General features: G+C 41.0%; 3 protein-coding genes across 5 annotated transcripts in view; 2 read left to right on the top strand and 1 right to left on the bottom strand.

Annotated features, from left to right (window-relative positions):
- The window catches only part of LOC131666142 (midasin), a 92,945-nt gene that overhangs the window by 17,866 nt on the left and 52,126 nt on the right, over positions 1–22,953 (bottom strand). The window lies entirely within an intron of this gene.
- LOC131666144 (odorant receptor 49b-like) lies at positions 7,681–10,089 on the top strand. Of its 2 annotated transcripts, none has more exons than XM_058938555.1 (9): positions 7,681–7,821; positions 7,903–8,022; positions 8,090–8,207; positions 8,273–8,489; positions 8,735–8,842; positions 8,919–9,009; positions 9,103–9,239; positions 9,300–9,432; positions 9,521–10,089. In XM_058938555.1, the coding sequence occupies exons 1-9, from the start codon at positions 7,681–7,683 to the stop codon at positions 9,569–9,571; spliced, it is 1,116 nt and encodes a 371-aa protein (XP_058794538.1). In that variant the 3' UTR covers positions 9,572–10,089. The 2 variants fall into 2 exon arrangements, with proteins under 2 accessions (XP_058794538.1, XP_058794537.1); XM_058938554.1 differs by having other exon boundaries at positions 8,273–8,537.
- LOC131666143 (uncharacterized) overlaps positions 19,377–22,953 on the top strand; it is a 45,944-nt gene continuing 42,367 nt past the window's right edge. For both annotated transcript variants that reach the window (XR_009302078.1, XM_058938553.1), the window contains exon 1: positions 19,377–19,579. The gene's annotated coding sequence lies outside the window, so the exon portion shown is untranslated. The remainder of the gene's footprint in view (positions 19,580–22,953) is intronic.

Genomic DNA, 22,953 nt, shown 5'->3' with positions numbered 1-22,953 from the left:
TAGACGCGTCGCAGAATTGTAAGTAGGCAAAGACTTTCGCCAGTAAGACGCGAGAAGTCACGTGATTTTCAAAGCTTCTCTAGCGACCATCAAGTACAGGCGTTCCCTCGAGCGTGCCGCTTTATCTTTGAGAATTTCTTTTTTCCTCTCCCACGTTTCTCCGGACAAGATTTTCAGGTGAATTTATTCAAAGTTCAGCTTCTATTTGACTTTTTTTCCCCACCTATCCCTTTTCTCTTCGGATATTGTCGTTAAAATAAATGGATATTTTACGGTGCTATTTTTTCTCGAACTAGCACGCTCATAATGTAAATCAGGTCGAAAGAATGAAGCGACGAAATGAGAAGTTATGAAACTTGAAATTCCATTATTTCAACTAACATTTACATTTTTCCTCCGAGACGGAAATATCTTTCTTCCAATTGTCCCTCTTGTGCCGTTGCGAAAGAAGAAGTGAAAAAAGTCGCCTCACCTGTATAAGTGTTCTGGAGATCGAAACCCCGTACATCTAGCCCAACAGAGGCAATAAGAAGACACACCTAACAATTGAAAGGTATACGAAAATAATTGGTTTTTTAATTGCTTCCTCTAGGCCAATTCGCAGAGAGAAGAGGTAACAAGCGAAACTCAAGTGGACTCTTTCGAGTTCACCGATGTGCATTTGCAAGGAAATTCGCATGAAGAGCGCCGGAAGAATTGGATAAAAAGAAGCGACCGAGTCAAAGTGGGAGAATTCGTTCGTCGGGGCGTTGGTGTGCAAACGTTCAGCCGCGGAGAAGTGCACTTGGGAAAAATTAATTTAGCATTGGCGCTGTACAGCGTTTACTTCCTCATGACAAGGAGTTCAAACCAAATGGAATTTCGTTCGGCTAGACAATACGCTAAGACTGTTTGACGACAATTTCGTCACAGGATTGGAAAAATCATCTGCGAGTAAATACATAATTTTGAACGTACACATTTATTACATCTCAATTTTTTAATATATATACACAAATTTTACCATTGCAAAATCATCATTTAAACTAAAACTATTATTTTGATTTTCCATCGAAAATTACTATTGTTCTCTTGCGAGAAACTAGTTTCGTTTCGGTCCTCACGTGATAGATAAATCGTCAAACAATTCACGACTTTGAATAACCCTCATGATGATCTCGATTTTTTTTATATAAACTCGCTCAAACGATGTCAGATACCCATAAAATAATCGCTTAGATGAGAATTTCGTTTATGGGTGAGCGACCTTACGGGAGTTATACAATTAGTGTTATAATAACTCATTCCTCTCTTAATGGCGACTTTATTCATATACACCCTTCGGTAAATTGTATGGGCGCCTAGCAAGCGACAGATTGAAAATATATCCGTTACAGTGCACTTGCAAAATATCAACAGCCTTGTCTTTTCATCTTTTAATAGGATAAAATAGTTGTGAGTCGTTTAATCGCGTATATTTAATGAAATAAGCTCGAAGTTAAACAACTCTAAATAGCTCTATTGTTTTATCAATATCAATCACCTAACGTGAATTTCGCATGAAAAATTCAATTTTATTTGCACGCGTATCGTACAAATCTTCCATACTCGCACGTTAGATAAAAAGAGCAAAAACAAAGCTTCGGAAACGGTGAAATGAGATAAATAAAACCGTTCACTGTAAACATAAAATGGACGCCTCTATATCCCCACAGTTTAATAATAAATAAAAGAAATTGATATTACACCTAAAACACAAGTAAGAAAAAAGGAAAAACTGAATAAGTAAGCGTAAAACGAAGTCATACGAGCATTTTTTGTTCAATCAAGAAGGCAGCAGTAAGGAAAAGCTGAAAATTAAGACCTCGCAAAAAGCGTTTTATGCTCGCGAGGAAAATAATAGCGGAGAAAAAGGCGAATTGAATACGCCAAGGAGAATTTGATTTGTCGAAAGAGAGTTCCCTTCTAGGCCACTTAAGGCAGCAAAGCAGTAGCGACGAGTCCTTTACGGCAAAGAGAGCTTTATGTGGAGGGAGCACAAGAGTGCGCACAACGTTTCGACTTTCAGCGAGGAGCCGCATCGTCCTATATATTTTATTTATGACGAAGCTGGTTTACTTGTACTCGTATGTACGTGCCGTGGAGGGTAGGCGAGTACGATATTTTAATTTTGTCGTTTTAGTCCGAACTAAGGTCATATTCTTGAGTTTCAAATTAGACCAGTTGTAATTGAAACAGTTTGCTGTGAAATAAATTGTCAAGATTCTTCTTATATAATTGTTTTCATACTGAACCCAAGCGCCGATATAATAATGCAATGCGCACAAGAAAATTAACTGCGAACGCCATATTCCATTACGTTCGTGCGAAATCAATGAAACTTGAAATCTTTTCTACCATGCCTCATAATTACACCACATATGTTCAAGCAATAAAAAGGACGGAACATAAGATCGCGCTTACACATAGAAAATCGCGCGCGACAATGGCATTAGGATTTGAGCCAAAGCGGCGAGAATCCAAGTCTCCAATTGGAGAAAGAACTTTTTCGCGAGGGACTCCTCGTCGTTTTTCTTTCACCGGGCTCTCGAAACCTGTAAATACTTTAAGTTGCCGAGGCGCTCCACTCTCGTACACACGATTTGTTTTGCTAAGCAAGCCCGCGAATGGACTTTTGTTGTCGCTCGTGCATCCAAGTGTTTTATGTTAAACAGTCGAGTCTTTTGTCTTGTTTTTTTCCTTTTCTTCCCACGCGATTCAAGTTCCGAGATTGGCTCGTGAAAAATACTTCTGTCCAGATGTTCAAATTTGTACAAGATTGTTGATTTGAAATGAATATAAATACATCTGACTTAAAAATTAAGTTTTTCTGGTATTTTTGAAAATAAGTATTTATTAAAACAATTAAAAATGATTCATAAATCCCTTCGAAAGCTTCAGCATAATAATGTATTGATACTTATGAATGGCAAAATCAGTAGAGCAATGAATATAACGTTTTGGTGTAAAGAAGTGGCATCCTGAACAAGAATTTTCAGTACGATATTCCGAATGTGAATCCTATTAAAAAGTAGAGCTTTCCTTAATTGAAATCTAATAGGCTTTCACTACGTAGAATTTTCATCAGTATCAGGGACAATGGATCCTAAACCTGATTTGTTTATACAAATAAATAAACTGGTTGTTCCTTGAAAAATATGTTTAAGGCGAATCTTCATATTGAAAGTAGAAATTTGTTTTCTTTTTCAGAACAAATTTTGTTTATCTCTTTCAAGTTTCGTTTTGCTATAATTGACTACTTTTTGCTTTTGTATCAGAGAGATGCATCTTGTTTTCTTAAAATTGTATTGCACCGAAACAATTTTTTTAAGAAGTTATCGTTGATTTTTGAATATTCAATGACGAATATTGCGTTACTGACAATGATTGAATTTCCAACTCGGTACAAACAATATCCAGGAATTCCTAATCGAATGCGCTTGAGAATCGATATTGACCGTATGCAGCATACGTAAACAACAGCAGCACAATATTCAGCATTGAATATGCAGCATTGAATCAGCGACGACTTCGTTAAAACATTGTTCCGGTACAACGTAACTTTTCGAAAGCAAGAGACGTTTTTCTAAAACAAAAGTCAAAGGTAGCCAATTACAACAAAACGAAACTCGAGTGAGGTAAAAAATGTACAATGGGAAGTCTCGAGTTTACGAGTGGATTGCACAAATGTATCTTCCAGCGATTCATTAAAAGCGAGAGTTTGCGTGTAAATACGCAATTGTAGAGAACACGAAGCGGCGGACAGGAGAGAGGAAGGGAGAGAGGGAGAGAGAGAGGGCCAGAGGAGGCGCACTAGCTAAAATAATGCCGCGGTCTAAACTGACTGGACGGATTCGTCCGAGAGTTGCGCGTGCTCTAATTAATTCTGTGTTGTTATTGTTGTTGAGGTGTGTCGTATCACGGCAAAGAAACATATTGCTATTGACGTGACGTAAAGAGCAGCGGTTCGTTTAATGTTAATGCGTGACCATAGAGCCAGGGCGCCGCTGGGAAAGTGCTAGGAGAAAAATCATAAAAATAAATTTGACCAGCGATAAGGTTTTGAATGGAACTGCTGGTCGCACTTGACCGTAGCGTTCGACCCAGTCTACGGCAAATAAATTTAGACAGCTAGCTTTGCGCAGAACCGCGCCCATGCGCGCGTTTATCCCAAATCCCTGCAGCTCTCCTAAAGACATTTACCAACTTGGCCGACCTCCCTGTCGCAAAACTAACTCTCTCTCTCTCTCCCTCTCTCTCTTTCTTTGTTTTCGCTTTGAAATCATTTAATTAGGACGCTCAAGCGCATCAACCTCGTCGAGGAAAATAATTATTCGTAGCTATACATCGCTGATTAAACGCTTTCCTTTCGCGAGAAATCATTTTTTTTTCGCTTGAGGAATGAAGAGGAAAAAATAGAAGAGTACGGTCAAAACGAGCCCCCGGCGACTCGGTCGCAAGCCAAATTTATTCCGCCGACTTTCTCTCTCGAGCGGCCTAACCCTTTTATCCGCCACGCCCGAAAGTAGTCCAGACCCGATAGCAATGCCCTTTCTTCCCTCCACGGTAATGCTTCGCTTAACCTTTACCGACGCTTGCACGTGCAGCACAAACTTCATAGCTGTCGTATAAAATCTAATTTTCCATATCTCAGATGTCGATTTTATTGAGAGCGCTTTGATCGTCGTGTCTGCCAGTCAAGGCCAAGGGTTTTTTTTTTCATTGCGTGTTGGAGGTAAAACGGAAAAGAAAAAAAAAAGAGGCCATGCCGTGCTCTTTCTCGGCCGACTTGACCTAATTTTGCGCTTGTGCCTTGCGCGCGAAATCTCTTTGGTACATAATGCTGAAATCACAATTCACGATTTTGCCCTTTTGGCGTGTAACTAGGAGGTTATAATGTCTCTTCTTTCTTGTTCTCCCACTCGGAGAATATTGCAAAGGCGATATTTGAGCTTCTTTGTAATCCTGTAGTCGTGAAATTTCTTTATTGCGGTATCCTGCGACTCTTCCAAGTACTGTGGCGTTGGTTAAACCGCTTTAAAGCAAAGCAAGCCTCGTGAAAACGCAAACAGGTTCGAGTTGCCAGAGCGAGTTATGCGGAGGCTGCATAACTGATTTGGCCACGCATGTGCAGCGGCAAGGCAGGCCAAAGTAAACTTTCGAATAGTTTACCTGCTTGCGTCGCGGCGTGTGTAGCATCGAGGGGAGGGGGACAAGAAGGAAGAGGCGACGAACGGCGCTCGTGCTGCCTCATTTGCATCGACCTCGTCGACAATTTCACGTTTCTCTCGCTCGCCTCCTCCTCCTCCTCTGATGAAAATCTTTTTCTTTGCACGACAGTCTCTATATTTCAACTGCTCTCGAGGTGACACAATGATCTTAATAACATTGCATCAGTTAGGTTTGTCAGCGTTCGAAGCAAGTTTTGAAATGAGGTAAAATTTTTGGGTGATACTGTGATGCATGATTGAGCGATAACTGCGGCGAACGCGAGTGTTCACATAAATATTGATGAAAACATAAATATTCGCCATGTTGCTCAGCGCTATGACAACTTCAACATTCAACATTTCCAAATTTCACCGTTCGAAAGGTTATCCCAATCCAATGGACGTTCTCGTGAAAAGTAATTTTGTTTTTCCGATGCCGGGCACCAGAGCAGCAATCCTATCAAGCTAACGCACATCGATCATTCATCAATAAGCAGAAAGAAAAATCAGTCCGAGGTGCAAGTTCATGGCGCATCCATATATATCGCAGCAAGCGAAGAGCCTAGTTTCGATCGGTGGAATGTATAGCGCAGCGCAGCAGCAGCAGCAGCAGCAGCAGCCTGATAAATATTAGCGCGCCGCAGGAGCCATACTGCATCTCCGCGGGAGGCAACGTCGATATACGACCGCTAAAAAATTCACTGAGCCACACTGTTTTCCGAAACTTCCGGGCTCGCCATGTTTACGCGCGCTTAAGTGCTTCTGCGATTGCTCGTCTGCTAATTAACGTGGATGCCTTTCAGACCTAATTAACCGACGACTGAAATTCGCTCGCATGATGGTATGGCGCGATGAAGTCTCTGTGGGGCTCGGGCATATTTCATTGTCGCCAAAAAATAAGAAGCACTATAACGAAGATCGCGACCTCCCGTGATGTGACTATGATAATCGGTGATTGAAAAAGGCGCCACGTCGAATTTTTTTTTTTCTGGATTTGGTATTATAGAAAAGACATAACTTCTGTTCAAGAACTGCAAGTCATGGTGGAAGCAATGTAGAGATTAAGATTTCTCTTATTAATGAACAATAACACAAGTTTTTTGTCATTTTTTTCAATCTTGAAAACGCTGATATATAGTATTCTATACTTACGATATCAAGAATCTCGGCAATAATATCATTAAAAGGAACTCACTTGTAACAAAAAAGAGGTCACACTTAATCATTTAGCTTTTCACGCAACTAATAAGTTAAAATAAAAATATAGCATTCGTAATCATGAAAAAGTATTAAAATTTCAGTTTTCATCCTCCCACAGCAACGTAGAGTCATATCTTTAATTCCTCTAAGAATCACGCCAATTCCCCAAGGGGCGTGTTAGGTAGCCTAAACAAGCGTAGACGCCTCACGAGTTCTAGCGTACCCGGTAAAATTAATTAATTACCCGCTGCTGAGTAGCAGCGGGGCAATGAAATCTGTTCGGGACGTTTGCCCGTATGTATAAGGAAGTTTCCAACTTTGACGTTCTCGCGAACTTTGAAATACAAGGACGTAAGTAACTACAGCTTAATAAACCTTTGATCGCTAGCTTCGCAGCCAATTGGACTTACTTTCGATGACATTGTGGATTTCATCGATTCATTCATAGATAATGGATAATTCATGGCGTAAACTTCGTGCCGTTCAACGATTTTATAAACTCAGCTTTCGAACATCAATTTGTTCAACGCATGCTGCGATAAACATGTGTTACTACACTTTCACAGTTATCACCGATATGTCACACAACGATATTTGCACAATTTTAGCATGTTTCTTGCCTCGATTCTTCAAAATCCCAAAGAAAGATCAAGCTCGTCGCCTGTCTCGAGCAGGAGGCTCGTAATAATCACGATAATGAATCAATCAAAGTAGCGTAGCGTCGCAGTTAACCAAAGTTACTAGCGATTGCCGTTTCGAGTTGCACAGCAGTTAACGCAACTTTTGCGCAGGATCAATTGTCCAACGTCACTGGCGCAGTCTGTAATTACGAGCCTCGATCGCTGGGTACTCGAATTCGAAGCGGCGCAAAATTCAAGTGGGGACCTACAATGCTACCGGAGTCGAGTGTCTTTTGGATGCTTCAAAAAGTCGAAATGCAGACGGATGCGCATCGGTTCTTATCGGTCGAAATTCCAATTCCACTCGTACTTTCAGTGAAATCTTTGGTGTTGACACCACGAAAGGTCTATAGGTCGGGTTCCCGTGTATAACGTTCAATGTCCTTAACCAAACTTCTTTTCAGTAGAATGATCGAGTGACGATGACGGTACAGGTGCGTCGTAACAATTAAAATTATAGAACAAGGACGCGCGTACGGCATTATGGATTTCTGGTATCATGAATATTAAATGCTCGGTGGAACAGCGACGTTGCGAGGCAGTTGGCCGTCAGCAACGGATTCGCCGAGACCATGGAGATGTACAACGGTCGTTATTTTGTTCTGAACAAAGGATTTCTCACCATGATGGGTCTTTGGCCGTACAACGACTGGAAACGATACATAATTAGGAGTATATTTACAGCTATGACCTTAATTTTTAGCACTCCTCATGTAAGCATGAATTTATTAGACGTCGTCGACACTGCTGGTTATTAAACGTGACAAACACTGCTTTCTTTCCTTCTCGGTAAGGTTATTGGCATAATACTAGATATAAAGGACACTGACAAACTTCTGGACCACCTAACAGCAGTGCTGTTTCTGACAGCTATGTTTTTCAAATTGCTTATAATTAGCGTGTCCGATATCAAGGTATTCGTGTATGTATTTGTTTGATCAGTCGCCAGTATGGCGTGCGTCAGTTGTCATTTCTTTCAAGATGCGAATCATGTGGGATGCGATTGTCGAGAACTGGGCTTTAATTGCCGTCCCCGAGGAAGTGAAAATCATGATCGAAACTGGAGAGAGAGGTCGAAAACTGACGATCGCTTATGCAGGTATCAATACACCTTATGGTTAATTGCTAACGCTGACCATATTCATCGTCCTCTGATGCTTGTAGGAATGATATTTGGAAGTGGGTCGTTCTTCATTATGCTGCCTCTATTACCAACGCTCCTGGACAAAGTGAAGCCATTGCCAACTCCTCGCGATACTTTGAGTATTCTCAACGGCGAGTTTCTGGTCGAAAACAAGGAGGCGTATTACTGGCTATTTTATTTGTCGGATGCTTTGTCGGTATTGCTGGTGACGCTGATCGTCGTGGTAATCGATACAGCGTACATAGTTTGCGTTGAACACTGCGTAGGATTATTTGCCATTATCAAGTGAAGTATCGATCATTTTTCGGACAAACTTTTTGGATATATCTATTTCACTGGCAGTACTCAAATAAGCTCGGTTTCACCGATCCCTTTACAAACAGATTTGTCGTATATGTGTGTGTGTGTGTGTGTGTGTGTGTGTGTGTGTGTGTGTATTTAGTTAGAGTACTAATGAATCCCAAATTGAAAATGCATTACAGGTACCGCTTGCAACAGCCCAATCGATTAGCATACGATGATTCACGAGGAATGGATGAGGCGTATACATATATGTCTAAAATTATACAATTACATCAGAGAGTTTTAGAGTTAAGCTCCACATTGATTTTATTTATAATTTAATATACGTAATGAACGTTGAACGTTAACTGGTATGTGTTCCAGCTTTTCAATTATCCTCGGGGACTCTTATTCTATGTGCTTTTTCGTACTAATGTTGTTCCACGTTGTGCAATTGCCTACTGTTAGTGTATTGGTAAGTGGTTATTAGAATCAGCAGGTTGAATCACTATTGACTATACGATGATGAAAAGGCACGAAAAGTGAAGAGAATTTTTTTGAAATCCAGATACTTATAAATCTTCACCAACCAGTGCATTTATTTCGATACGTTTTTGTCTTTCTCGCCTTGACTGTACATCAGTTAGCTCTTCACTGGGCGGCGCAAAGGCTTTCCGACGCCAGTGAAAATATCTTTACCGATTCGTAAGTTCTCGCGAGAAATTTTTCAGTCCTTTTTTTTTACTAACGACGCGCGCTCTTCAGATACTGCAACGAATGGTATTCGAGCTCTCTCCGAACGAGGAAATTACTTTCGTTCTTAATGTTCCGATGCGTCAAGCCTGCAGTGATAAGTGCAGGTGGAATAATTGACATGGGTATGGCAACCTTCTACGGGGTACGTTTTAGTAAACTAATATGCACTGACAACATTTCTTCGAGTTACGTCGCGTTACACCAATCATTTCTCGAACTTTGCACTTCAGGTGACCAGCAAGGCGATATCGTACATCACTGTGCTTGGCTCGTTCCGTTGAGTCAGCCTTTATTATGTGCACATGCGTATGTAATACCTGCTGGCGACACTGGTAGTACGTATTAAAAATTCAAGACTATCGTAAAAACTGAAATGATGCTAAGCGCAGATAATTATTTGGTTACGTGTGTCCATGTTTCTTGTTAATCCAATCCTTTTAGTTACTTTTTAATCATTCCACTGTATTAACATTCAAGTCTACAGTTCCCGAGGGAATTGTCACTGTAGCTATGTAATTACAATTTCTTTTACGACGTTTTTTCAACCATCAGAATTTGACCGTTTATATTTCACTTAGTTTATATTTCGTATTTCCTCTTTACATTTATACACTGATATATAAAGATGAAAAATAGATAAATAGTACCTATTGATAATTTGATTTAGATAATATGGCTTAGAAACTTGAACTTATTTAACTGTTTTAATGAGAGTGCCAGAAGAGACGCCGCAGAATTCAAAAGATTGATCCAATGCCACTTTCAAGAAGATTCCATTGTATTTTTAAATGATTTAGAGCCGAATAATATCGTTATTTAATGGATTCTAAGGCAGTGAATTAATGATTATTACTCTGTTATCATGTCTTTGTTAAAATCGCCTTCTGTAAATTTTGTAGTGGCATTAGAATATACGATTCGTTTAATATATAGTCTGTAATGAAAATTGTTTTACTCGATCGTAAATCTTTATCTACGAATTGCAAGCCAGATGTCAAATGGAATAATACAATAAATATCGAGAGCAGCATGACATTTCAGCATTTGAAGCCCGGAACGTTGACCCAGCGAAAAAGCAAACACTGGAAAGAGCAGCTCGAACAAACGCGAATGCAGCAGTCGCAGCGTGCTATTCGTGAAAGCATAGGCATGGTACAGCACTATTCCAAGCTCTGCCCCGCGGGCTGACGCTATAACGCAGCCTAGTAGCAGATAAGAACGAATGCCGTAGTAGTCTCGCCGCTGGGATTACGTCGTGTTTAACGCGGGATTATAGCCTTTCCATTTGCTCTGCTCACCGCGACTCCCGATGTTTACCTTTGCCTCATTTTACACCTAGACTCATTTTTGGCCGTTCTCCCATCAGCACGGAGAGAATTTATAGCCGTTGCTGCAATGCGAATTCAGATAAATCCCGAATGTTTCTATTCATTGGTTGCTGCTGCATTCACTGAGACTCGCCGGCAAATTGATTGCTACGAAATAATTACAGCGAAAGGATGCGTTTTAGTATTTGCGACCGAAAATTTACAACGTTTTCGCACTGAGTTCGAAAATTAGGGGATCAATATCTCCACGCAATTGCAATGTCCAGTCGTTGCTTTGCTACCGGAAAAAAACAAAAAAATCAAGCGACAGCGGCAGTAAAGACTTGTAGCTTTAAAAAAGTACAAGATAGTTCAAACGAGAAGAATAATGGGGAAACCCGTAAGACGTATAAAAGAGAAAAGTTGGGGCACACGCGTGCGACATAACTTGTGGACGCTAAAATTTTTACCGTGCGGTCGTGAGAGCTTTCATTCTTGCGCGACTAGTCAACTGCGACTCGTAAAAATTATACCGTTCAACGTTGAAGGGACGGGCAATATTTTGAAAAATACGCGATGCAGCTGCCGCGAAACCCCGTGCGCATCTTCGTTCCTTATATTTCGGAAGGAAGGGAAAAAATTATTCTCAAGTACTCGTCGTTTTTCTTTCCTTTTTTTTTCTTTTTCCACTAGTAGATGGTAAAAGACACCTTTGCTCGCGCTCATCCTTGGGGCAAATATTGGAGCTGTGAAATTCAGTTTCGAACCGAGTTTTCCGACTTTCGTTCGCGTGCTTGATCCAGATTTTACGCGCGATCTTGCCGACAAACATGCTACAACTGACTACATCGCGTCATAATGTGAGACAACGTGACGCGCAGCAGCGCAATTTCGAAAAGCGAAACGCGAGCAGCACGACGGAAGCCGAGTACATTCGCATGGGGAATTTGTTATCTTTCGATCTGAAATCCAAGCAGTTTCTTTCGGCTGAAAAATATTTGGCCTGGCTTGGGCCAATAACGGGGCACATTTTGCAGGCGTATGCCAGACGATAGCCTTCCGTGGGAATCGCGCTGAACAAGCGTTGACATTAATTTCTTCGGCTGAATAACGATGGCCGGGCGCGAGTTTTGCATTTGAATCGAGGATTAAGCTTCACCTGGGGAACGCGTGCTCGTTATATCGATGAGAGCGATCGACGCCGAGCGATCGAACCAACAACTTTGGTTCAGGCGCGCGAGATGAACAATCGCTGTACGATATACAACACGACGTTTTAATTACACTTAATTATTCATGATTGCTTCACCAATATCCAACTTTCAATGCCGTCAGCGACGAATTGCGACGTTCGAGCACTGATTGTTTTGTTGATGCGATTGTTATTTCGTATATCATCAGACATATACATAAACGAATAGTGTATGTTTGACGATTACGAGATATGCATTTAAAACGACTGATCATGCGACACATATTTCGAAAGATGAACGTTTGCTCGTTGATGTTTTGCCATTGTCAATTGGGCTAACGACAGTTTCTCTTCACTCGGGAGCCAAACGATAGGAGCGAATTGCAAGAACGCTAGAGAAAAAAAAGAAGTCCAATCTCGTTACGAAAGAAATATCGCTACTTCGTTCTCCGGAGGACAAAACGAACAGAAGAGAATAATTGGAGGTTCGATGCTGCAGAGAATTAAACAGCAAATCGGCACCCGTAACGATGCAGATCGTCCTATTCGCGTGCAAGATCAATAGGATCCACTTTTGCCAGCAATCTGGCGCTAATGATTCTACGATTAACTTGGGGATATGTAGGTCACAAAGTAAGCGAGATCCACCGCTTATAAAAGAAACAACCGGTGTAACAATGCGTAAGAGTGAAGAAAAAAAGTGGAGTGTAATGGATCGACAAGTAGAATGGTAGCTTTTGCTCGTAATCCGCGAACTTTTGGCTCAATAACCGAAACAAAATGTACTACAGGCAATGGATAAGAATAGACGCGCTCCCGATTTATTGTCCTCGGATTTTGCCGTGCTGACTATTTTTGACATTGGCTAAGAATACGTGTGTGGATTGCAATGATCGATTTCTGTCAAACTATTAGTATTTGTAAAAATCAACCTGTAATTAACTTATTTTTCATACTGTTATTTCTCAACTGAAACTTTTTATGGATGATCGGTGATATTCTAAGCTTTCAGTTCGACAATTCGAAATATATATTTAAAAGAGAAAGACGTAAAAAAAATTCATGTCATTGAAGGAAGTCCGAAATCACCGTATTATTGTATAAATAGTGCCGGACGCTGTCGCGATTTCGTGCCTATTCGCAGCTACCACGTCACTTGATTTCAATTCTGCTGATGGATTAGATTGTAACTGAAAAAATTTTTTGACTTTCTCTATTGATCTATTTAAATTTACGTTATAGCCTAAAAATGGCAAACAACACTGAGGAAATCCAAATCTAAACCGTTCATTAGTTATACTCTCTTTTATGCGACCTCTAACAAAAAGGTTATTTTTTGGAAATTTCAACTTGAACGCAATTGCATCCCAAAAGAGAAAAAATTATTAAGTATATGACGCCACGGAAAGAGCAGCGGTCAAACTTTATTTTTTCAAAGTTTGAGTTAAACTAAACGTAAAAGCATCTGATTTGAAGGTGATAATAATATGCGCTATAATGCTGTAAAAGAAAAGAAAGTATGATCGATGTAAATATTAAAGTTACTGTTCAGTTGATTATTCGATTGCAATATTTTTATATTTCGGATCAATGCAAAGTATTGTTAGAGATTAGTTAAATATTAGTCTGGTATTTTGAAACAAAAATTCATTGTTTTCAATGTCACATTATATCTTTAAATCTTGATGGTAATAAATTGAACTAGTTTCATTCGCCTTACGAAAGCATTGTCAATTCCGTTTGCGGTTTCTATCAATGAATGAACATTAATTTTTCATCCCACTGCGCATGCAGTAGCGGCTGTACGCCCTCCGGGCAGGGAGGACATAGTACCGTATTCTTTGACACAGCGATGTGACTCCACGGGGGTATGATGAAAAATTGTATACGCAACATGGCAGTACAAGTAGGTGAGCATGTACTGTGTGAAATGCTGACCTCGCTTCGGTACTGTGCTCCCTAGTGGCATAATGTACTCGTAAATCGAAATTTCATTCGGTAAAATCCTCGAGATCTTTTTCTAATTGAAAATAGGAAAACAAATTAAGATTGATCAATGAAAAATCACGAATGTTGCAATTCATAACGTTATTTGGCGCGACAGCTAATTGAATCTCATGCAGGACGTGGCCCACGTACGATGCGCGCCACACGCGACAATATGAATTGTAAAGAGGCGCGAAATAGAGCGAGAGAGATACGTGGCATAGACAGACGACCTGACGAAGGAGTGTAGAGTTAGATGGCCGAGGCAAGAGGATTTTAAACACATCAATCGTAGCGAGACTCTGGGCAATGCGTGTCACTGTACCGCAGCGACAACATACGTGGCCGTAAGTAATAAATACCAATTTCTATGTACTCGCTTGTCGTTGTCTAATGTGCTATATTTGAGAAAGCAGCTATTTCAGATATTCTATTAATTTCAAGGGCCAGGTCATCAATAGTGCAATTTTAGACAGTAGTGGTTTATTGCTATGTTTTTGTTTTGCGTGAGAATATCAATGTCTGCATTTGTTTATCCGCAGCTGGCCGAATGAATTATTCACGCACCACTGATCGAAAATCAGCCCGACTCTCACGACTTACAAATAATTGATGTTACTCATCAAATTAAAGTGCGTAAATCAATATCGAAGTAATCAAGGTACACCAGTTATGCAGCGAAGGTCTGTCAAACGATTTAGTTTTATTTCATAAATTATTATTATTTATTATTATTATTTATCAACTATTATTAATTATTATTGTTTTAGGTAGAGTTTAATGGACCATATGAGTAGATAAACATATGAAACGAGCACGCGCGCACGTACATACTCACACAGTCTGCTACGCTGAACATAAAAATTTCACAATTCCCACAAGTGGAATAACTTTCAACGGCTGATGAATAAATGATTTTGTAAGTATAGAGCGCGTTGTAAAGAAAAGTAGCTAAGCAAAAATTAAAAATACCAAAAGAAATATTACTTTAATCAGTAACAGCATTGAGTGGCGTGTTCGTGCCCCGTGAAGAAACGTCCAGCAATGGTTCATGGTTTCATAAGCATCTTTCAGAGATACAGGAGCAAAGTGACTTTGGAACCAAAAAATCATACAATGCCCACTTCTTCTTCTTACTGTGATGCATTATCTTATTTTCCCTCTTTATTTCGTTAATACGCGAGGTATTGGGTATGATTTTCTTGTACTATTACAGAAGAATATTGCACCGAATCGGGCAAGTTACTGCACATATATTACAAATGCTCTATCGTTTAACGCTCGTGAATTTGTTGTTCGACGTAGAGATTAAATTGTCCACCTCGAAAGATGACGAAGAAATCTTCGTTAAAGAACAAATGTCAATATTGCTAAGGCTGCATATTAACAGATGGATACGCTGTTATTAAAAAGCATTGCTATGTTATTGAATGACCAGTGACATTTTCTCATTTTCTTATTTGAGAGACATCGAAGGAGTATTGAATAGAGTACATAAATAGATATCTTTTCTACACTATTAATTATCAAACTTCCTTAAATACAACTATTATATATATATTGATAATTAACAGCATAAATAAATATCATGAGGTTTTAATTTGTTAGTCAATGAAATATTATATTTACAGGAATCAACGAAACATGATAAGATAATGCAATTATTCAAATATTTTTCACACTACTGTAAAACAATCAGTAAATTCACATCCTGGTCGTAAAATCTGTCAAACAAATTATGCAGCCGATGGCCGCACTAATATTATTCATGAGTAGTACAAGATCAAAATTAGTCAGACGTCTACTTTGTCAACAAAATCCTCATACATCATAATCGATGAACCAATCAAATAACGGCAAATCCTCGAAATCCTCGAGCGCATAAATAAAAGTAGCAGTCTCGCGGGAGTGAATGGCCAAACGTGCATCGGAAAAATGCGAGCTCAGCTTCTATAGAGCCATCGAAAACAATGAACATAACGCCCCACGAAGAAGTAAAGAAAAGTAGATGCGCGAAGTTTATATTCGTTTGGACGTTGGGTTTTATCTCTTCGCGACAGCGTCCAACAGAAGGATCCGATGTATCAAACCACGAGAACTCATTTTCTCTCCGTTGTTCTCGGTTTATCGCGACAACGGACGAATCGTAAATAAAAATAATCGATTGACCGTGGACCATGACGATGTTACGGGAACGATCTGGCGCCGCACATTCCTTTTTGCGGGCTCGTTCGAAAAAAGTTTAGTTTTTTAATATTGTATCGAGATCTTGCTCGTTCATATAAGCGTTCATTTGACTGTTGGCAAACAAGAGCGTCGGATAATTCCATTTGACTACCTTTTAATTTGTCCCGTGAGTTTTGAGATTCAGTGGCTGTAGCAGAGAACCTTTGAAAAGCGCGTCAGGTGTGCGTACTTCCCAATTTCATCTAACAGAAAGAGAGAGAGAGAGAGAGAGAAAGAGAGAAGAACGTCAATGAATTTCAAATTTACCCAGGAAAAAGAGATCAAATCTAGAGAGTGAATGAAATGAAGCTTTCACGCAACCGAATTTCCCACCGAGTTTGATGCTGTTGCCTTCTTTTCATCTACGACTGGATGATTTAGTCGACTGTCTATTTGTGTCATTTTTATATTATTTTGATTTTGCGTAGAGCCGCTATAGCCACCGATTTTCAAGTATTGAACGATTTTCCATACGGCTAGATGTTCAGAAAAGCATGTTGGAATAAATGAGTTCGAAGTGACGTCCGCGCTAGCGACCATGTGCTTCTACGCGAAGTGAATTGAAGCTCTGGGTTTAAACATCCGCGCTAAGATTTCCCAAGTGAATTTCCAAGCTTATTTCCTCTCGGGGTCCGTAGTCGTCTGTTTTTTCCCCTTTCTCTCTTCTTGCCTCGAGATGCGACGAGCTACAGCGGCGACGATCGATCAATGCCGACGATTGACTGGCTCTTACGTAAGCTGGGCTCTAAGATTTTGCGGCGCTTCATAAAGGAGTGGCGCTAGCGCAAACGTGTTATCTCACCTGAAAATTTTCTAAAAATCGCAGCGTGTTATTCAGCTGATCATAAAGAAGTTTTTCCGAAGTGCAAGTACTTCGAGTTCGATGATTATTATATTTTTTCATGATTCGTCAATGACTAGCATTGTCGACGATTTAGATCCCACAATAATAAATCAACAATAATGCGGAAAACGAAATGTACTGATTAAAATAACGATTTAATTTACGTGACAACTGCGCAGGATCAATAACCAAGATAGTACGTCGGAAAACCTCGTTGCGAAGAATTTCCCATCCGAGAATAACAATTGCGCGACCCTTCAAACTTCACACACGATTGTTACCATCGTCTTTGGCACCAAACACAAAAACAGCGCTTTCTCGCGACTGGCATTAAATTAATTGACTCGCATTTGGCAACAAACAAACACGCCGTTATTCATAGATGCGCAAACGAGTCACGTGCGCGCGCGTCGAGGGTGATTAATTTTCATTTGCGTTTGCAATGCATCGTCTAGTATGCGCATACGCACGCGTATTTTGGCCGTTGTTTCATGGCTAAAATTAACCGTCGTGTGGTTCAGTGCGTCGATGTATTTTAGTGCGTTTTCTCTTTTAATGTTTCATTCTTATCATTAACGAGTTTTATGTTGAAGGTTATTGTCAAATGTACAATCGTTATACGTTTGATAAAATTGTATCTATCCGTTGACATAGTTATTGATTTTTTTACTACTTGAATCGTATTATGAATATTGTAATATTAGTGCTGGTGAAGTTTTGAAGTTTCTTTGACCTACACTTCAAGTTAACAATATGAAACATATAATTTACTACGAATTTGCATAAATACATAAGTGTACTACGCTTTCTTACTATATCCAGAAAGTTATTCTATGTTTTAGAAAATTCCTCTCTGTAATCGGTTAATATATGAATAAACTAAAAATTCCTTATTCTCGACTCTGACATGTTTTTTTCGAACCCGTGCAAACCAACTCTGGTATGAGCTTTCGTTAAAGAAAGTTATGTTGACGACTGCGAAACATATCGTCGAGTATTCACGGGCTTTCGTCACGCGGCAAATATATTTTAGGAGTCGGAGAACGAAGAGGGTGCTTCGCTGTCTAACCGCCGAGCACGCATCATTCACGTGATATTCGCCCCGGCGCTCACCCATCATATAATTGCGGCTCTATTACCGACGTCACGGCGCGTTCGACGTCAAGGTTGAGCGCGTCTTTAAAAGGAAGTCCCGAGGAACATCGGAAATTTGCGTTCGCGCTTTATCTGCATTCGGCGAGTATTATTAGTTGCAGGTATCGAAAGCTCATAGGATTTTGGGTGAAAGCTCCGACGATAATACTTCTCGTCCTACACGGGCTGTAGCATTAACGGAAAGTCCGCTTCACGCGAATCGTTCGAGCAAAATTTTTTACGGCTCTGCGTTTCTCGCGGCTCGAGTTTCGTGTTATGGTTAACGACGAAATTATTAAAAATATATCCCTTTATGTCAGACTTCTCTAATGATTCGTGTATGGCGAACGCACTTTCAAAATATCGAATTGTGAATTGTGAAGGAGAGAAAGAGAGAATACGATACCGCACGTCTAAACCAGTATAATCTCAGTTTCTGTCGCTCGTAGGCACTTGACAATTAGATGCGTGCGTATTGGGTGGTGGCTCGCCGACCGAGCATGGTCGGACTTACCCGAGCTCGGTCACAATGCTCCCCCCTTTTTCTCACTGTTTCACTCACTTGCTGTCTATTCGCTAGTCCGTGCTATGCGACCTTAGCACAAACAGCAAATCTATCAGTTTTAATATTGCGTCTAATTAAAACTGTAATGAGTCGTAAGATAGTACATACAAGTTCGTGCGATGAAGTTAATCGATTCATTTTCCTGACTGCTAAACCTATTATCACCTCCCGGTGGGCAATACGCGTTATGCTTTTGATTTACCAAGCATCCATATACAATCAAAGTTTGACCGTCATGTTTTACTGAGTATTACACGGCAAGTTTGCACAACGTTAATGTTTCAGTCGAAAATATGATCGCTCAATGGATTGGGATAAAGCGTACCGAACCATTGCGTCACGTTTGTTTTCACTTTTTACCTCGCAATTTTTATTTTTGATCGGCACATTTCGAACCCATTTGAAACCTCTTGACGCGAAAATCAGTAGGTATTTTCACCGGAAGTACGTCCACGCGAACCGAAGAAAAAAAATCACGAATAAAGTGAGAAATGTGGCTTTCAAGGGTTAAAAATGTCGCGAAGGAAAAAAATTCGCAGAAGTGAGAAATGCTTTCATATTAATCTGTCTCTTGGTAAAAATCAAAAAGAACCCAGTGACCTTTATATCGAGAGCCGCTGAACTAGCGTAAAAAGAAAGAGAAAAGAAGAAAACACCGACAACAAAGCCTTGCGCGAATGCACTGCGGACAGATCAGTCCCCGCGTTCTCGCTAGGGAGGCTGCGCGCGGGTGTGAGTATAACGCGGGGTGATGGTGGGGACGGGGGAGGATCTTCTGGCTCGAGGGAGCGAGAGCCTCGCTTTCCGGCAGTACTCTCTCGTCCCGCGAGCGCGACGCGAGTGGAGAGCAAGACAGCGCGTCGCTTGTAACATTTTACCATCGGCAATCGTTTCGTTTTCTGGTGGCGGCAGTGCGTCGGAGGATAAAGTCTTGTCCACGACGAGTGCAGCGAGAAAGCATGATTTTTAGTGTCAGCTGAAGAGGCGTCGATAATGCTGCTGTGTCCTGCCGTTCCAGCGATTCATCAATGATCGGTACATCATCGTGAAAACGTACGAGCGACAACTGCGGGCGCGTTGCGAGCGATAATGCCAAGCGAACGCACGGTGTGATCGCGAGCGCGCTCTAAGGACGTGTACGGCTTTCCGTGCACTGCGAGCCGCGCCTGAAAAATCGACGCCGGTTACCTCCTTCCGCCCAATCAGCTCTCTTGGTGCTCGCTTCATCGTCTCCATGTGTTGGCGCTTTCAGCGCGACATTTCGTTTTGAATCATTACCAATGAAACTAGATCAAAAAAGCATAACTACGTAGGGGCCAGTTGAGTAAAGTTGGTCTAAGTGAAACTTCCAAGGTAACTGTTGTGCTGACTATCTATGGAAAATCACTCTGATCAATTGGCTCACGTTACAAGACTGCAAACGTTAAGGGGATCGAAATCCACTATAATAGTCCCTTCCATCTGCCAAAGTGCTTCATTTTATTTTTTAATTGTTTTGCTAGTCAACCCTCTGATCATAAGCTAAAAATCAACATAGCAACAAGATCAATGTGACATGATTATCCGATAACACGCAACGGGACGATAGATGTTAATAATGGACATTGACAGATTAGAAAGTTCTGCCTTTGTGTTTGCGAAATGTCGGGTGTGTCCTATATTTTAGCTAAAATACTATTTAATCTAGGCAGGATCTATTTTGGCTTCTGAGTTGTATTTAGAAGTTTCGAAACAAAGTTCTTGGGGAGGGATAAAATTGCGAAACTACCTCTGCCGCTTCCGTGTCATTTGACCAAAAGCCAGTTTTCCGCGGAAAATATGCAAGCGCAAACGAGATAGGTGATAAATTGGAATTACAAATGGTGATAAATGTAGAAAAATAATACATCGATCATCGTCACAGGAAACAGCTCCTTTTTTATTTCATTTCATACCGCTTCTGTATAAATATATCCGCGTCCAGACTGAACTTAATGGAATCACACTATCACGGTTGATCGCTCGACCGTGAATTTTCTCCGATAAAAATGATTGCGTGCATACGACCGCGCGCGTACATATCGAGCATATTGCGGCAGTTCATTCTTTATTCCATCGAGAAATAAATACAAAAGGCAGAGACCAACAAGGCACGCCGAAGTTTTGCACGAGCGTCCAAGTTGCGAGCAAGAATACAGGGCAAGTGTACCGTCTCGTCGCGGTGTTCGCAACTTTTGCCCCGCACTTGTCCCTGTTTTTTTCCACCTAGTTGACCAGTTTATAATAAAGTAAGGCACTTCTGCAAACAACTATTCTTCCATAATTTATTATTCTCCAAAGCTTACATGTCAACGGATACGTTCCGTCTACTCGAAGAAAAATTCCTACGTAATAAGTGTGTATTTCCGTTTGAAAAGATGAACGAGGATAACACGTACGAATCACTATGCATTAATTGGTTTCGTTGAAATGAAGGTTGCCAAATTCTTTTCACATCCAAATAGATGCAGCATCGTAACAGTCTAGTTGAGCATTCCATTTGTTGTTTATCGTCGACTCGACGGCGAAAGCGCGGGAAATCATCGGCAATAGGACACAAACGCACCTCGAGAGCAATGCGACGCGACGCAACATATTACATGAGAAGACAGCGAGAACGATAAGCTCGTAACATCGCGCGCACAAGGGTGTCGGAGGTATGCATATTCGTGCTCACAGAAGGACGAGTGCTCGGCGTGCAGCGATTACTGTCGCCAGTCAGTTTGACTCTGCAGCCGAAGCCGCCGCCAGCGTGCTAACTTCCGTACGGCGAGAGTGGGCCCGGGGATTAGTCTCACGTGCCAACTCCAGTTCTCCGGCTTAAGCCGCGATTGGATGAGTTCTCGACCTCAAAGGCCGTCCTCGCCCTCTTTATCTCCATCACGTATAGTTATTTTACATCTATTACGAGGTTCGGCCTAGACAATCATTTCGTTGATATTTTAACAGTCGGATTGTCACGAGTAGAAACAAAATTTTATTATTCATGCTGCGACGCTTGTCGGATATTGAATTACTGGGTTTACTATGAATTTTATTAACTTAACTATTTTTTGTGCTACTTTGACGACACACCAGATGAATGATCGTCTATTCATCCCAACGAGTGGCTGATTTCTCATCAAAATTATATTCCAGTTAACGAGCGTTCAGAACACCCAATACTCTTTTCAATCGAAAACATTAGAATTATGGCCCAAGCTATTTATGCTCTCATTAAAGTCTCTCAAAGTCACGCAGTAACGCGTAATCGAATCAAAACACAACATCCCGTAAGAACGCGAGCAAGCCTAGCGATAAATTTGCCGTGCGCACGCCGAGAGCCGAATTCCAGTGTTACGTCGCACTTAAAATTCCACAACACCGTTGCTGCTCCGGCGCATCGGCTAATTAATTTCAGACCGCATCACTAAGAGTTTATATGTCCGGGGATCAGGCTTCTATATTGTACGTCTCGCCCGTTATCCACTTACATTGGGATGCGTCGAGAAGAGCTCGCGTCGCACTCAGTTTCGGTAAAAGGCCGAGTAACTAGAAGAAAAGTTCGTTGCAAAACTATTCGCAGAGCGCGAACAGCTTCACGAGACGTTTACCGCAGTGTTGATACTACCTTAAATATGGCTTGCCGTGGACTTGTACTCGCACAGCAAGTCAGATTATACCTTGTGAAGTATGTGCGCGTGGTCTTTATTATCTCATGACTAGCACCGTTGTACGATTTAATCCACCTTTGTTTGTAACATGTAACGTCTACTGAGGTCAGAAGTTATTTCCTGCCTTCGCGTCAGTCTTCCTGTTTTCACTCAAGTTGGTACTTGGTAGTACCACGTAACTCATTAACAAATGGTAATTCTCTGAAACTCAAGGTGGAACTATTTGACGTACCGATAAATATGTGGGCGAGAATTAGATATTATTTAGCGTCCAGCTTTTGAGTTATCGTCAATAAACACTTGGGCTTTTCACAAGGGCTCTCGCGAGAATGACGGTGTCGGCGTCCAGCAATAACTGTAAGAGAAGGCTTATATCAATGAAAAAAACCATGCCCCTTTCTTCTCGAAACTAGACGAAATCCTGAAGTGTGGAAGGAATGGAAGCTGCAAATAAATAAATGAGAAAAGAACGAAAGAGGGAGGCATGATTAACCAGGTCAAAGAATTCTTCTCTACCTCTTTCCGCGGCTCCCGGCGCTTCTCCGAGCGAGCACGCATACACCCAGAGGCGTGACCGCCGTACAGCTATACAGCTACTGACGCGCGCGTGCGAGACTTGATGCATGGCAATGTCTGCGGTCTCTCTTTTCACTGCGCCTGCAGCCCGTTCGCTTCATAGACTGCTGACCGTGGGGGCGTTGAATTTCCAAGACTTGGATCCAAACTTTTTTCCTCCAC

This window comes from Phymastichus coffea, unplaced genomic scaffold (genome assembly GCF_024137745.1).
Source record: "Phymastichus coffea isolate CEN01 unplaced genomic scaffold, Cenicafe_Pcof_1.1 PCOF00056, whole genome shotgun sequence".
Classification (NCBI taxonomy): Eukaryota; Metazoa; Arthropoda; class Insecta; order Hymenoptera; family Eulophidae; genus Phymastichus; species Phymastichus coffea.
The sequence above is the reverse complement of the archived record's forward strand: the minus strand, read 5'-3'. Positions and strand labels throughout refer to the sequence as shown.

Bases quoted from the DNA above. Each gene is read 5' to 3' on its own strand.
- LOC131666144 (XM_058938554.1), top strand. From the start codon at position 7,681: ATGGAGATGTACAACGGTCGTTATTTTGTTCTGAACAAAGGATTTCTC. The intron at 7,822-7,902 runs GTAAGCATGAAT...CTTCTCGGTAAG, and splicing joins TAATTTTTAGCACTCCTCAT to GTTATTGGCATAATACTAGA. The intron at 9,240-9,299 runs GTAAGTTCTCGC...CGCGCTCTTCAG, and splicing joins GAAAATATCTTTACCGATTC to ATACTGCAACGAATGGTATT.